At 38.4% G+C, this 13,188-nt stretch overlaps 2 protein-coding genes across 12 annotated transcripts in view; one reads left to right on the plus strand and one right to left on the minus strand.

Moving 5' to 3' along the window:
• LOC139622586 (uncharacterized) overlaps positions 1–7,648 on the plus strand; it is an 11,353-nt gene extending 3,705 nt beyond the window's left edge. For 3 of the 11 annotated variants that reach the window (XR_011691327.1, XR_011691325.1, XR_011691328.1), the window contains 4 exons: positions 3,003–3,085; positions 3,442–4,417; positions 5,821–5,868; positions 6,949–7,648. Coding sequence is in view for 1 of the 11 variants with exons in the window: in XM_071479969.1 (XP_071336070.1) it covers positions 3,003–3,016 (14 nt within the window). In the remaining 10 variants the exon portion in view is untranslated. Of the gene's footprint in view, positions 1–2,821; positions 2,940–2,973; positions 3,320–3,437; positions 4,418–5,820; positions 5,869–6,557; positions 6,627–6,948 lie in introns of those variants that run through there. The other 8 variants (XR_011691320.1, XR_011691326.1, XR_011691321.1 and 5 more) reach the window with 7 other exon arrangements.
• Positions 172–12,551, minus strand: plekha3 (pleckstrin homology domain containing, family A (phosphoinositide binding specific) member 3). The gene is made up of 8 exons (XM_071479967.1): positions 12,229–12,551; positions 10,216–10,332; positions 9,960–10,109; positions 8,604–8,725; positions 7,786–7,890; positions 6,563–6,606; positions 5,033–5,127; positions 172–4,392 (listed from the first exon to the last, which is right to left on the minus strand). Exons 1-8 carry the CDS (start codon positions 12,266–12,268, stop codon positions 4,283–4,285), a joined length of 783 nt encoding a protein of 260 aa, XP_071336068.1. The 5' UTR covers positions 12,269–12,551; the 3' UTR covers positions 172–4,282.
• Between the last annotated feature and the right edge of the window lie 637 nt (positions 12,552–13,188).

The raw sequence follows: 13,188 nt of genomic DNA on the forward strand, positions 1-13,188 counted from the left end.
CTCTCTGGACCCGACACTCACATTCCTAACTGCAATGTTTGATTTATTCTACTGTTGTGTCATTAGTTATATTTATATGTATTTGTTAACAGGTTAAACTTGTCTGCTTGTGTTAATGGACTGAAACACAAAGACACACACACACATGATGAGAAATAACCATAGCTTCACTTCAGTTTAAAATATGTTTTTTATTTAGACAATGAAAAGTCAGACACAACCGCACACATCGCTTCGTGCAGAAACACTTAAGGCATGAAAATCTCTCTCACTGGTTTGACCAGGCTGAGTCAGTGAAAACATCTGTGATGAAGAAAATAAGATTCAGTTGTAATCCAGCAGTTTAACTCAGGTGTTTGTCCTCCGTTCCTCCTGTGAACGAGAAGCCAAGCTGTTTGGGTTCCATAAAACCTTAAAGGAATATTTGTTTTTGACAGATGAGTTTAATTTGCTTTCTTGCCTAGAGTCAGATGAGAAGTAGTTGAGCATAAAAACTGGAAACAGGTGAGTCTAGAGGTAACAAGATCCACCTACAAGAACATCCTCAGTTCACTAATTAACTCATGATATCTGGTTTGTTTAATCCTGACAAAAACCGTACAGATTATGAATTATGTGCTGGATGAATATGAGAGTGGCATCAGAAAGAGAATATGTGCATTCACCAAAATGTTTAACTGTTACTTTTAAAGAGACAGTTTCCAAGATGCTGCTGTTGACAAAACTGGCAAGAAAACATTCAACATAGGCATATGTATATTTTCTGCAAAGGGAGAGATTTCACAACTAATGCATTGTTGTATTTTGAGCAGTTCTTTTCACATGTCTTACTCTCAGTCAGCTGTTTGCCAATTCATTTGCAGCTGTTTTTAAGCTGCTTTATCAGCTCCTCTAAGAGCTTTAACAACAAAACTAAATTTGTAAGTAAAATAATGTAATTGGCAGCAGGAATACAAATGATCCTGTAAAGATAAAATATACAAAGATACCAAGCTGTTATAAGTAATTATAAAATCACAAGTTATTTGACATCAGCAGCAGAACATGGAGCCAACATGTGTGGAAAATTAAAACTGTTTCTGTTTACACACTGAACTCTTGTTGTTTAGTGGAAACGACAAGAGGCCTCTGGAGAAACTTTTTCTCACGGTACTTAGAGAAAGTGGAGGGATCAACACTTTGAGCATGTTTTATAGCAAATACTAAACACACATTTTGGTAAAAGTAATACAAGAAGGACGTCCTGTACGTTTACATAATGATACTGTTATAAGGCTGCAGCTACTTCAACAAAACATCCTTTCAAAAATAAGACACAACTAGTAACAAAAACTGTTCATTTAAAAAAAACATTAATCTCATCATCAGTTATCCACCACAAGGACTGGTTTGAACTCTAAAGTGCAAAACATACCTAACGTTGGGGACACGTTACTGTGAGATTCAGCTGAATAATTTTATTCTCTAATAACTGTTGCAAGTGAAGTGAGACTTAAAAAAAACTAAAGATACAGATGCAGCTGTGGTCAGTCGGTTTGTCTTCATGTGTGTCTTTAACCTAAATAGAAATGCACTATAGCTACAAACATATTTTTGGTCTAGGCCGGCGTGAGGAGTGAGCTGTCCCCCAAAAATGTTGGGTTTGTAGTTGAAGGCTCACGGCCCAGCTTTATATTAAAACTGAAGCTTGATCCAAACACCAGCACATCTCTCAAGAACCAGAAACAGAACCATGATCAGTGTAATCCTTCATCAGCTCAAAGTGCAGCCTGTATGTTTACTTTGACTGTGCTCAGTGACGTCTTTTGCGTGTGTTTAAACAGTAAAGTGTGTCACAAGCCGTCAGACGTGATTCACAAGCTGTTATTAATGGCTTTATTAATTGTTAATGGATCATTTATTAATGCTTTATAGATCAGTTATAAGCCACTGATAGGAACAACTTTTGGGATGCCAGGTTGTGAAAAAAACTTTGCTTGTCTTTTTAGCTCTTCAATTCATTAGAGAGACCTCTCCCATGAACTGTTTGACTTATTTTTCTTCTGGAAAACTACTGTAAAAGTTATAAGTTGTGAGTCTGCAGCTCTAAATGTTAATAAGCTGGATTTTGGTTTAGTGTCCTGCAGCACTTTCCCAGAATGAATGAGGTCTCTCTAAAGAATTAAAGAGCTGAAAAGAAAAGACTCTTTTCTCAACCTGGCAACCCAAAAGTTCTTCTCATCAATGGCTAATAATTGATCTATAAAGCATTAGTAAATGATTTATTAACAATGAATGGACCTATTAATTACAGTTTCTAACCCTTTATAAATGGTGCTTTATCAGAAAGTGGCATCATTAGCGGTGAGCACCGATCCGCCTGCTGTGGACGAGGTTCTGCATCCAGTCATAGAAATAGCACAAACATGCTAAGTTGTTAGCTTTGGCAGAGACAGGTGCAGCTCTCAGGCAGCAGCTGACAGAGGAAAATAACAATCTGCAAATGACGTGTGAGCAAAAAACTTCATCTGAACCCCGTCAGTCATTCATTCATTCACATTACATTCTCAGTAACATTGGCCCCGACAGCTCAGTGCACTGCAACTAATGAGAATACATTTCAATTGATGACACACAAAAAAGAAAAAAAATTCCCACCATAATGACAATACACATGCACAGCATAACAAAACATGCAACACAACGAACCAACCAAAACACACACAGACGCTGACACATGTACAGATACTACACATATATATCTGAATCAGAGAGGAAGAATGTTAAAACTGAAACAAACTGAAAACATTAGCTCATTGTCAACTTCAGTTCTTCTGTGTTTGGTTGTGTTATCTGTACTGGCAACTTGTTTCCATCACACTCTGTCAAACTGGTGAATGTGTTTGCTTTATTTCTTTACAGTGTCTTTTTCTCAGTGTTGTTCATGTGTCGCCAAATTGGTGCAGATATTTTCTTCCTTTACTTTGCTAGTAGTTTTGTTTATTTGTACGCGCTCTCTTCAGTTGCAGTGTGCTGAGCTTCCAGGGCCACCGTACTAGTTTCTTTTCTGGGTCATGTTTGGATGGAATTCGTCACCAAAAGGCAAGTAAATACTCAGGAAATACAAACATTAAAAGGCAGTAACACATTCACACCTGTCTGTCATTTCCAGACTCCAGTCACCTGATTTTTGGAGCACAAGTGAAAAACAACAGAGCAGAAACAAATACAAGAAGAAGGTGCAAACACCTTGAGCAAGGAGCTGCAGATCAAACTGTCTTCCTCCTCACCCCAGTTTAAAAGACCAAAGTTGTGATCTGGCTGAAGTACGGAGAAGAAGGTTTGTTGAGGGGGGAGGGACAAAACAAAAAGAAAATGGCACATTTTATGTAGATCATTGCATTTGTGCAAACTTTGACCCACGCTCCTCGGCTCTCTGTGTCTGTACACTTCAACAGAGAGAAACTGGCCTCAGGAACCTGCAGACACTGTTTACCAGTCCGGTTCATCCTCAGCTACCAGACCTCACAACTGACGACTTCAGAGCTGACAGGAAGAGGGACAGAGTTCTTCTTCATACCTTTGCAGATAAGGATGACAGTGGAGTCTGCAGGAAAAATGGAGAAGATGCTCCAGGGAAAGAAAAATCTGTTTCAGTTCTTGAATATGTGGAAAAGGCAGAAAATGCTTTTGTGACACGGTTGCTGGATTTCGATGTTCCGACAATTGAAAACTCTCTCAGGTCCATTTAAAGCAGTGAACAGGAATTCACTTTTTCATATTCATACTTAGCCAGGGTGCTGCCTTATAACATCAGTCATCATCTGGTTCCTACTAACAAAGTCCACTAGATTAACAGGGGTTAACTGCTGTAACAGTACATTTTCATTCACAGATTTCTCCAGGATTAAAGTATCTGATCACAGTTTTCTTTAATGCTGAAGTGAGTCCGACTCGTTGATTAGAGTAAGTTAAAGCATTGTGTACTTTGTACTCTCATATCCAGCTTAGGACAACCTTCAAATCTCTCTCACTCGTCCTTTCTGTGTCTCCAGTGTGTACTGTGCAACTTAAAGAAAGCCTTAAGGAAAAGTTAATTATGATTCCAAAGTGCACATGTTTGGCAGTCAGCTGACTTCAGAGAAAAAGCACAAGAAGGACATTCTTTGAAGAAGTCAAATGTCAACCAACCCATTCTTGCTTTAATAAAGATGACGTCAATATCTTACTGATATTGATCTTGTCATGTTCTTGACCTCTCACAGAGCCCAGAGTTCAGCAGGGTTTGGTGGATGTCAGAGCTTCAGATGGACAGGTCGGTGTCTGTGTCGGTGGGTGTGGTCTTGGGGCTCGCGTTGCCTCCTCTCTCCTCAGGAATGGAGGACGGGTCACCGTTGAGACTGGGCAGCACACCTGGAACACACACCAGCTTTCACAGGTGAGTTGTCTTTATGCAGGACATTCAAGTTCAGATTCAAGTAATTTTCTTTGCTGTCCCAATGGCCAGGTGGTTTTCCATCCACCTGTTTTTATGCACATTTTCAATTTAGGCCTAAAATAGAGATAATTACTCAGTGTAAATAGACTGGGTGGCTACTGCAGTAAAAGCAGATTGTAAATAAATCCCAAGGTTATATAGAGAGGTGTTGATTATAACCTTCATGACTGCATGAGCTTTAGGTGTACCTAATAAACTGGCAACTGAGAGTATGAACAGTTGGCACTTTATCTGTAATTTTCAAGAAAGTAACTGATGTGTGTCTGTAAATACTTCCTGGAAACGATTAGTACTAATTTGGTTCTAAATACAGGGGAAAGGAGACAGTGTTCACTTTGTACCAACACAAGTTAAAGTTCAGGAGGAGCTGGTATTTCTTTTAAACTTATATAAATATGTGAGTCCTTATGCTATCAGAACACTGTCAACGTCTCTTTATTTAGCACCAGATTCAACAGTTCTCTCCAGGAGTCTCACTAGGAAATTAGTAAGAATTTATAGGACCCATAAATTAAGGTGTTGCTGTATGGACACAAAAATGTCAGTGTGTCTTACGTTCAGTATCATAAACAGAGCTGTCTGAACATGTCCGGTTCCTGCGCTGGGTCGACCTTTGACCTCCACTCACGTACTCCTTCAACACACCTGACCTGAGAAAAGAAAAAAGCTCAAACAGGAAACTTTCTCACCAAAGTCAACACTCTTAGTGGTTAGTGTCAGGAAGTAAACTATACCATAGTAGAGTTTCTTGTAAACATTAATAAATAAAGAACACAGACGTCAATTTCAAAATACATAAAGACAACAGAGAAAGAAACATCTTACCAGGTATGTCCTAAAAATAAATCACTAACCCTTTTATGTACAAGTTTATTTCCCTGGACATCTTTAATATAGCACTTCGTACATATTTGCAAAACCATGTTAGTTTTGGATAAAACAGACATCCTGCCATGTGATCACTTGATGATTATCAGTTAGTGCTTAAGCCATTGATGGATTACTGAATGTATCTACAGGGCACAGGCCCAGGGGCCCGATGGGTCAGCAGGGCCCTTGTTGTCTCAGAAATTGGTTGAAGACATGAAATGGTCACAGAGACTCAAAATAACCACAGAAATGACCAGTTTTCTTATCTTCTTATCCGGCCTATTGTCTTGTAATCTGTCCATGGCTTCAACACATCTGACCTTTGCTCCAAATATGACAGAAACATTTTATTTTGCAAAGTGGGATGAGGGAGCTTTGATGCTCCCAGTCCTTTAATCAGCACATTTTGAGACATTTGGAGGTGGAGGAGTTTCTCATTCACCTGACCTTGACTCGCTCTCTTTCATCTGCAGCTGATGAAAACTCAGCTGCAGCGCAGTTATTACAGTTTGGTTGTAAAGGTCAGTGACTCTTTAATTTTCTCATGTTATGTGTTTGAAACTAGTATAATTAAATTGATATATAATTAGAGTTTGTATACATGTCTGCTGTCAGGCTGGAAAGGTCATCTATGAGGCATTCACACCATGTGACATTAGCTCTGACATTCTCTGCAGAGACTGTTTGATCATGTGATACTGACACAGAATGGTCATGTGACACAAGAGGTTTTTACTGAAACCAAAACCAATGAAAAACACATCTGATCATTCTGTAGTATTGAGTCACCATGACAACAAATCTGTCCTGTAGCTTTTTTTTTCAATGACCAGTTTTTCAGTTTATTCAAGGTGCAGTAATGCTGCCTCCTGGAGGCCACAGTTAATAATAATTCAGGGATTCAGTGAACCTGAGTAACACACAAAGTCTGAGGGCATAAAATGTTGATGCTTTTTCTGTCCTGCTTTATTTGGACAAAGTTTACATGAACCTGAGAATTAACAGGAATATCTTTTTATCTTTTATTTTATCTTTTTTGATTTTGGATAATATTACTTTGTCAGCTCTTAAATTGTTGTAAAAATATTTTCCATTTATTATAAGTTTTCCACTCCGTAATATTGTTTTTAATGGTATTTTTTATCAAACATTTTACTAATTAATAAAGTTAATTCTAAAGAGACTAGGTAACAAAGTGTGTGTGTTTCAGCTCACCTGTCAAAGCTGTATGTCCCAGGGTGACTGATTGACCTCTTCATCTGGACAGAGGAGGAGACATGTTAGTACAACAGTGTCAACAGATTCTTATGGTTCTGCAGGTTCCTGAATGTCTGTTTTATGACACAATTGCAATTAAATAAAGGATGTGCATGTAATAAAAAAAGATTGTGGGCAGAAAATCTAAGTAATGTCAACACACGTCGCCTACAGCTACACGCCCTAAACCTAAATCACTGGGTGTTAGACAACTGCCACTGAGCAAGGCTCTTAAAGGAGGATACTGTGTCATTTACATTTTCAGCCAATTTATTAAAATCTAATTTATTTCCTCTAATCATTTTGCATTGCACATCTATTTAATTAGATTTGTTTTCTTGCAGAGTCCTTCATTTCCGCCTGTGGGCATCAGGCAGTTGATGGAGAGCATAGCAGAGCGTAACAATGTGCAACATGAAAACGCCAACAGAGAAATAACAACACAACACAAATGTAGCCAGAACTAAATTAAGTTTGGGTGATTTTCATAGTGTCAAAACCACCAGGAATAATGTAAAGAAGGGGGACAACTAGAATGAGCGGTGCAAATTATAAAAATACAAAGCCAGCAGCAGAAGGTGGGATTGAAAGGAATGAACTGCAGTTTCCTCGGGACAGATGCAGATTTGTCTTATTGACGTTATTAAACTGGATTGACTGTAACTGTCCTTAAACATGTGCAGTAAAAAATAGAAACAGCTGACCTATAATGTATAATGTATCTTTATTTATTAACTTATTAATAATTATTAGTCTTTAATTTCATCTGATATTGTCTTACCCATATTGGTGTATATCTCAGCCAGTGATTAACAAGAGAGTGTGTACACTGTATTCGCCATGGTATTTGATTGATGTCTTTTTTTCAAATTTAAGGGATGTTAAATATCTGTGTCTGTTTATTTGATGTGTATGTGGGAAATACTCTCAAATGTCAGGATTGTCCTTAAAATTTTGTATCAGTCAGGCAAATGTTGAGTACATTTGTTTCACTTCTGTTGCCTGTGTGTATAAGTACAAAATAAAAGTGAAGTGAATGAACTACATTAGACTGCAGGCTCCTCTCTGGCTCATTTTACTAGACTGAGAAGACACCATTGTGTTTCTTTTTTTCCTGTCAACAAGACACATTTCCTTGTAGACTTAATGTACTTTGATTTAACTGGAGAAAGTGTCATTACCCTCTCAGGAGGTCGGAGGTCAGGGGTCAAACTCTGGTTAGCCAGGGTCATGCACTCCTCCAAAGTCCTGATGAAAGTTGCACAGGTCGCACTGAGGAGAGAGGCCTGGAGAAACAAGAATAAAAATCATCTGTAGTTGCATCAGTCACAAGAACAAGTGTTACAAATGTTCTAAGAAACAACAGATTAAAGTGCAGCTGGAAAACTGATGCTTTTCAAGACAAATAAAAACATTCATCCTGCTGTTGATGTAACTTTTCAGTCTGTACTAAGGTTTGTTTCAGTGTCACCTAAGGTTCAAACTCCTCCTTCATAAACACTATACACAACTCTGATGATAAATAACATTAGGGCCACGAATCACATACTTATTTTCATTATTGATTAGCTTGCTGATTATTCTCTTGTTTTATATGATCAATAGTCCAAAATATTCAATTTGCAATGATTTAAAATTCAGGCATTTTTGTTGAAAACAATTAATCAAATTATTAATTGATTATCAAAATAGCTGCCAATTATTTTGTACTGTTATTTCTTTTGGTAATCTATTCCAAGTGTGTTTTTTGTCTTATTGCACTGGGACTCGAGTAACATGAATTTCGTTCCTTTACACGTACAATTTGTTAGAATGACAACTGAATTAATCTTCTGCTAATTTACTAATCATTTAATCAACTAATGATTACAGTTATACAATAAATGACATATATAGACATACATGACCCTTCTGTAATGTTAATTCTGTTTTTAAAAAATGTGTCTAACAATCAAACGAAACAGGAATATGTTGGTGAAACCAGAAGATGTGCTGTTACCTCAGAAGTGGGCGTGGTCTCTGTGTCGGCGGCGTGTTGTGATTGGATTGTTTGGACCTGTTGGACGAGGAGGTCGCAGTACAGGCGAAGTTCAGACATCTTTGTCTTTAGACAGTCTGGACCTGGAGATGCACACGCGTGGAGAAATGGTCATTTTGGGACATGAAGTTGAATAAAACTTTTATCGGACTTCACACTGTGTCAAACAGCATGTCACAAGGTTTCTGCAGTCAGTGTTCACCAAATTAAAATTAAGACTTTTTACAACCTTTTTAAAACCATGTACAGTGCAATTTGGATTCATATGGGTTAAAGAATGACCGAAAACAAACGGACAATAAAACCTACAGTACAAGGTGCTTCACAAGTTCAATTACTCTACAAGGTAATTTAAGCTTTTGCTACAGCTTTGGCTGCTGTGTTTGCTCTGCTTGTTGGAACCGGCGGTGGCGCCTCGCCCTCCTCAGTAGAAGGTGCTGCTGTCGGGCTTTCAGGTGATCACCTTGAGACACTTAATGTTAGCTGGAATCTAGCACAATCTCCATCTCTCAATCTAGCACACTGCACTTTACAGTTCATAGTCCATATTCTATTCTATTCTTTTACATTTGCACACTGTTCAGCTCCTTTTTATATATATATAATTGTAATGTTTATTTGGAATATATGTTTTCCCATATATATTTTATTACCTTTATTGCCTTTTCTAATTTTCTTTTTTTATTTAATTTATTTGTATACTTAATGGTTGATTAAGGGCACATTTCACTACGTGTTGTATAACTGTGTACGGGACAAATACAGAATCTTGAATCTGAAGTGTCGGCTTGTGTTCAATCAGAAACTCATGCGCAGCACAGTTTGACTCTCACTAACACTCCACTGCATGGTTGAAAACAACTGGGATAGATTGTCAAAAATACCATGGACGAATTTTAATAACGCCCTTGTTTACGTTCCATTTAGCACCATCATCAGGTCAAAATTTTAATTGGGTTCATGCCCAACTGCAGCCACAAAGAGCAGCTAGAATGGATGTACTTGTTGCTTTCTTTATCCTCATCATTTTCTCTAACTGTTATAATTAGTTCCGCAGACTAAAGTTACTTGCTCATTGCAGAAGTGAGAAATAAAAAAGATGCTTCTGCTTTACCACATGGCACATAACCCCAGATAATTTCACCACAGAGTAAAAAACACACATTTCCCTTTTGGTTTTTGATGAAAAGCAAAATAACATCACATAATAACACTATTATGAGCGTGATTTCAAAGAGAAATCACAATCTAAACTGTCGAACAACAGGTGCTTGTTTAGTTACACATAAAGGAACAAACACAGGTTCTTATACAAACCTCTGTGATTGTGAGTGTCCAGTGTTCCAGCTTTGGATGAGCCTAAAGCCACCAGCCACCTCTGTCTCTCTGCAGCGTTCACAGCTCGCACGTAGAAATGCTGCTCGCCGGGGATTATCAACTCCAGCCGCGTCGCATCTGTCGGATGAACTGGAACGTAAAGAAACATTAACACGGTTTGATGGATGTGTTTACCTTTTTGTACCAAGGTATAGGAAGGAAATCATCTGGCAGGGATTTCAAACAGCCGTCCAACCTTTGATGTCACACACGGACATCTTGATGGATCCTTTGCTTCCTTTACCGACGTCGTCCTCGCTGTCGTAATAAGAGATGACTCCATTCTCTAAGACGAACCAGCGGGGCTGCCAGCCTGAGGACGGACAGCAAACTCAAAATGTCAACAACTGGGTGTCACTGGGTGCACGTTTTCTTCAAAAGAATGATCACAGGGTACATTTTCTACACAAAATTAACAAAACAAACACTGGGGATGCACATAAGTTTTGCAGGAATACAACAGATCTTTGCAGCAGGACATCATGTGGTACAGCAGAGAAAAGCAACAACTAAACTTTCTTCGCCAAGTGCAATAAACGTTGGGTTACTGTCACTTCATCTGAAGCAGAGCAGTCATGTGACTCTCATCAGTGGAAGCCATTACAGTCATAAGTAGAGTGTCTCTCTATTTGTCCTCTGCCACTATTATTTATAGACACGCTATGCTGCCATCATTGAGGTCAAATGCCACTTTAGTTTCTAGAGCTGTGGGTTTGCTTTTCATTCCCATCAGCTGCTCATGTGGCTCTGTGGGTCAGGTCTCGGTTCTAGCAGAGGAAAGTACATTAGTTCAGGTACTGCAGTTCAGCAGAATTTGGAGTCATTTGTGCTTTTTTCTGTCAGCAGCTCTTCTCAGATTAAGATTCTATATCAAATATAATAAAGTTTAAAGATTAAACCAGTGGTTACCAACAATGCAGTGTGTTTTATGGGAAATGCCTCTTGAGTTTTTACCACCACACTAAATTTCTCAAATGGTTTAGAGCTGAAATGGTTAGACGGTTACTTGATTAACTGATCAACAAAACACTAATCACCAGCTATGTTTTAATCATATATATTTTAATCAGATATGACAGTAAACGAAATATCTTTGGGTTGTGCATCTTTGGAAAAAATAAAACAAAATATCTGAATACATCACCATCACCTACATCAACTGTGCTTCAGCAAAAAAACAAACCAAAACAAAACGAGTATTATTATTACTACAGCACCGTCAGAGCTTCACAGTGATATATTACTGTAGAACAATGTGTGAATTTCCCCACTGTGGGACTAATAAAGCCTATTTTATCTGATCATGATTTATATGCTTGTTATAGGCATTAAAATCTGTATTGGTACAGTCACAGTGACAGAAGCTGTCAAATAAATGTAGTGGGATAAAAAGTGTAAAAAAGCATAAAATTAAAAATTAAAAAATCACACTGACACAACACTATCAAAACTCTGATCATGTAAAATACAATAATTTATCCTCATCACATCATTTCACTTCCTTTATTTTCTGAAACTGAGAAAAAAAAAAACAAATCCACTAGTGCAGTGAAAATACTCAAGCCTGTGCTCAGCCAAGTGGAAATCTTCAGTTTCAAGTATAACTGAAATTAGTACTAGTACAAACTTCTTTCAAGATACAGTCAGTTTTACTCCAGTTCATTAAACACAGGCTGGTTTAATATAGTTTTCAGGACAAATTACAACCAGAATCGTCTTATAAAGTATTAAAGCTTTTGCACACAGAGTAAACTTACAAATAATACTTTCATACTGGATTTCTAATGAAGGACTTTCACTTGTAATGTAGTTTTACTGAAGTCCTTATTCCAACACTGTTTGATGCCACATCATTAGCAGCAGCTGCAGGGAAATGACTTTTATTTTGGAATAACCCGAAGTGCTGGTGTCGAACTGGCAGCAAAGACTGAGGAGAATAATTGCTGACTAAATAAATGTCATATTAATAACATGAATACATTAAATCCCTACGTTGGTTTCGCGGCTATGTGCCATGTCACCTCCTTTTTAATATCAACATTAGCTTGTTAGCTGCGGTGATAACGGTTAAACTGGACTGTTTCACAAGCTATGTTAGCTAACTGACGCAAAAATAAACCCATCATTCATCATCCAGGAACCGTGTCTACGGCTGGACAGACAGGCAGTAAGCTCAAACAGGTGTCGGGCACGCAGAGAGATGACTCACCTGTCATATAATTCGTCCATTTGTACAGAATCCCCTCCATTGTGTCACTTCACATCGGTTAGCTTGTTAGCTAGCTAGCGCTTCGCTGTAGCTCGGCAGGCTAACTGTAGCAGCGAGCTAGCTGCCGTTCAGGAAATAACCTTCATCCCGAGCTGCTACTTCTCTAAAAATGTGTCAACCGATTGTGGTTTATGTCGAAGGGTTAGTGACATGGCGAGGGCTTGTTAGTGCTGAGCTGTTCAGCTAAACTTGGAGACAGTCAGCTGATGGAGGAAAAATGTCAACAAAGCAGACGCGTCTGTACGGAAGGCGGCTGAGGCCATTTCAAAATAAAAACCTTTGATAAAGTTATAACTTTATCAAATGCTGTGACATTTCAAGGCAGCGTCAGTTCATTCAAAAAAAAAAAAAAAGGATGGCGTAAAGAATAAAATGTGATAAAGAATAAAATGTGACCCGAGAGTTTTGAGGATTCATGACATTCAAATATAAATGATCTCCAGTGGAGTAAGAAGCTGTGATCAGTCATGTCCAGTTCAAGGGTCAGACCATCCTCCACAGCTGCAGCTCTTCTTCAAGGTGTGGTACAGTCAGTGCATTCCAGTGAGAAACACTGGATGTAAATATTGCTGTTTACTGACAATAAAATGCAACAAGCTGCCTGAACCGGTTTGAATGACAACACACCTTCAACAGTTTCTCAACCTATGGCATTAGGACCCCACAGTAGGTCACCTGTTCTAGTTCAGTCTCATTTAATCTCAGGCCGTGAATAGTATTGAGCATTTTGCAGCTAATGTGCAAGATAAGTTTTGCCATTATCAGGGGACCACACACCGGATGTGGAGACATGCAGCTGCTGGAGCTGGTTGCACCTGTCCTGAAAGCTTAGAGGTCTAACACAAGTGTTTCCTAAACAGGGTTTCATGCATCATGGAATTAAAATTTGCTACACCACCT

Source organism: Trachinotus anak, unplaced genomic scaffold (assembly GCF_046630095.1).
Source record: "Trachinotus anak isolate AG129_WGS33_773 ecotype Australia unplaced genomic scaffold, CSIRO_AGI_Tana_v1 ptg000007l, whole genome shotgun sequence".
Taxonomy (NCBI): domain Eukaryota; kingdom Metazoa; phylum Chordata; class Actinopteri; order Carangiformes; family Carangidae; genus Trachinotus; species Trachinotus anak.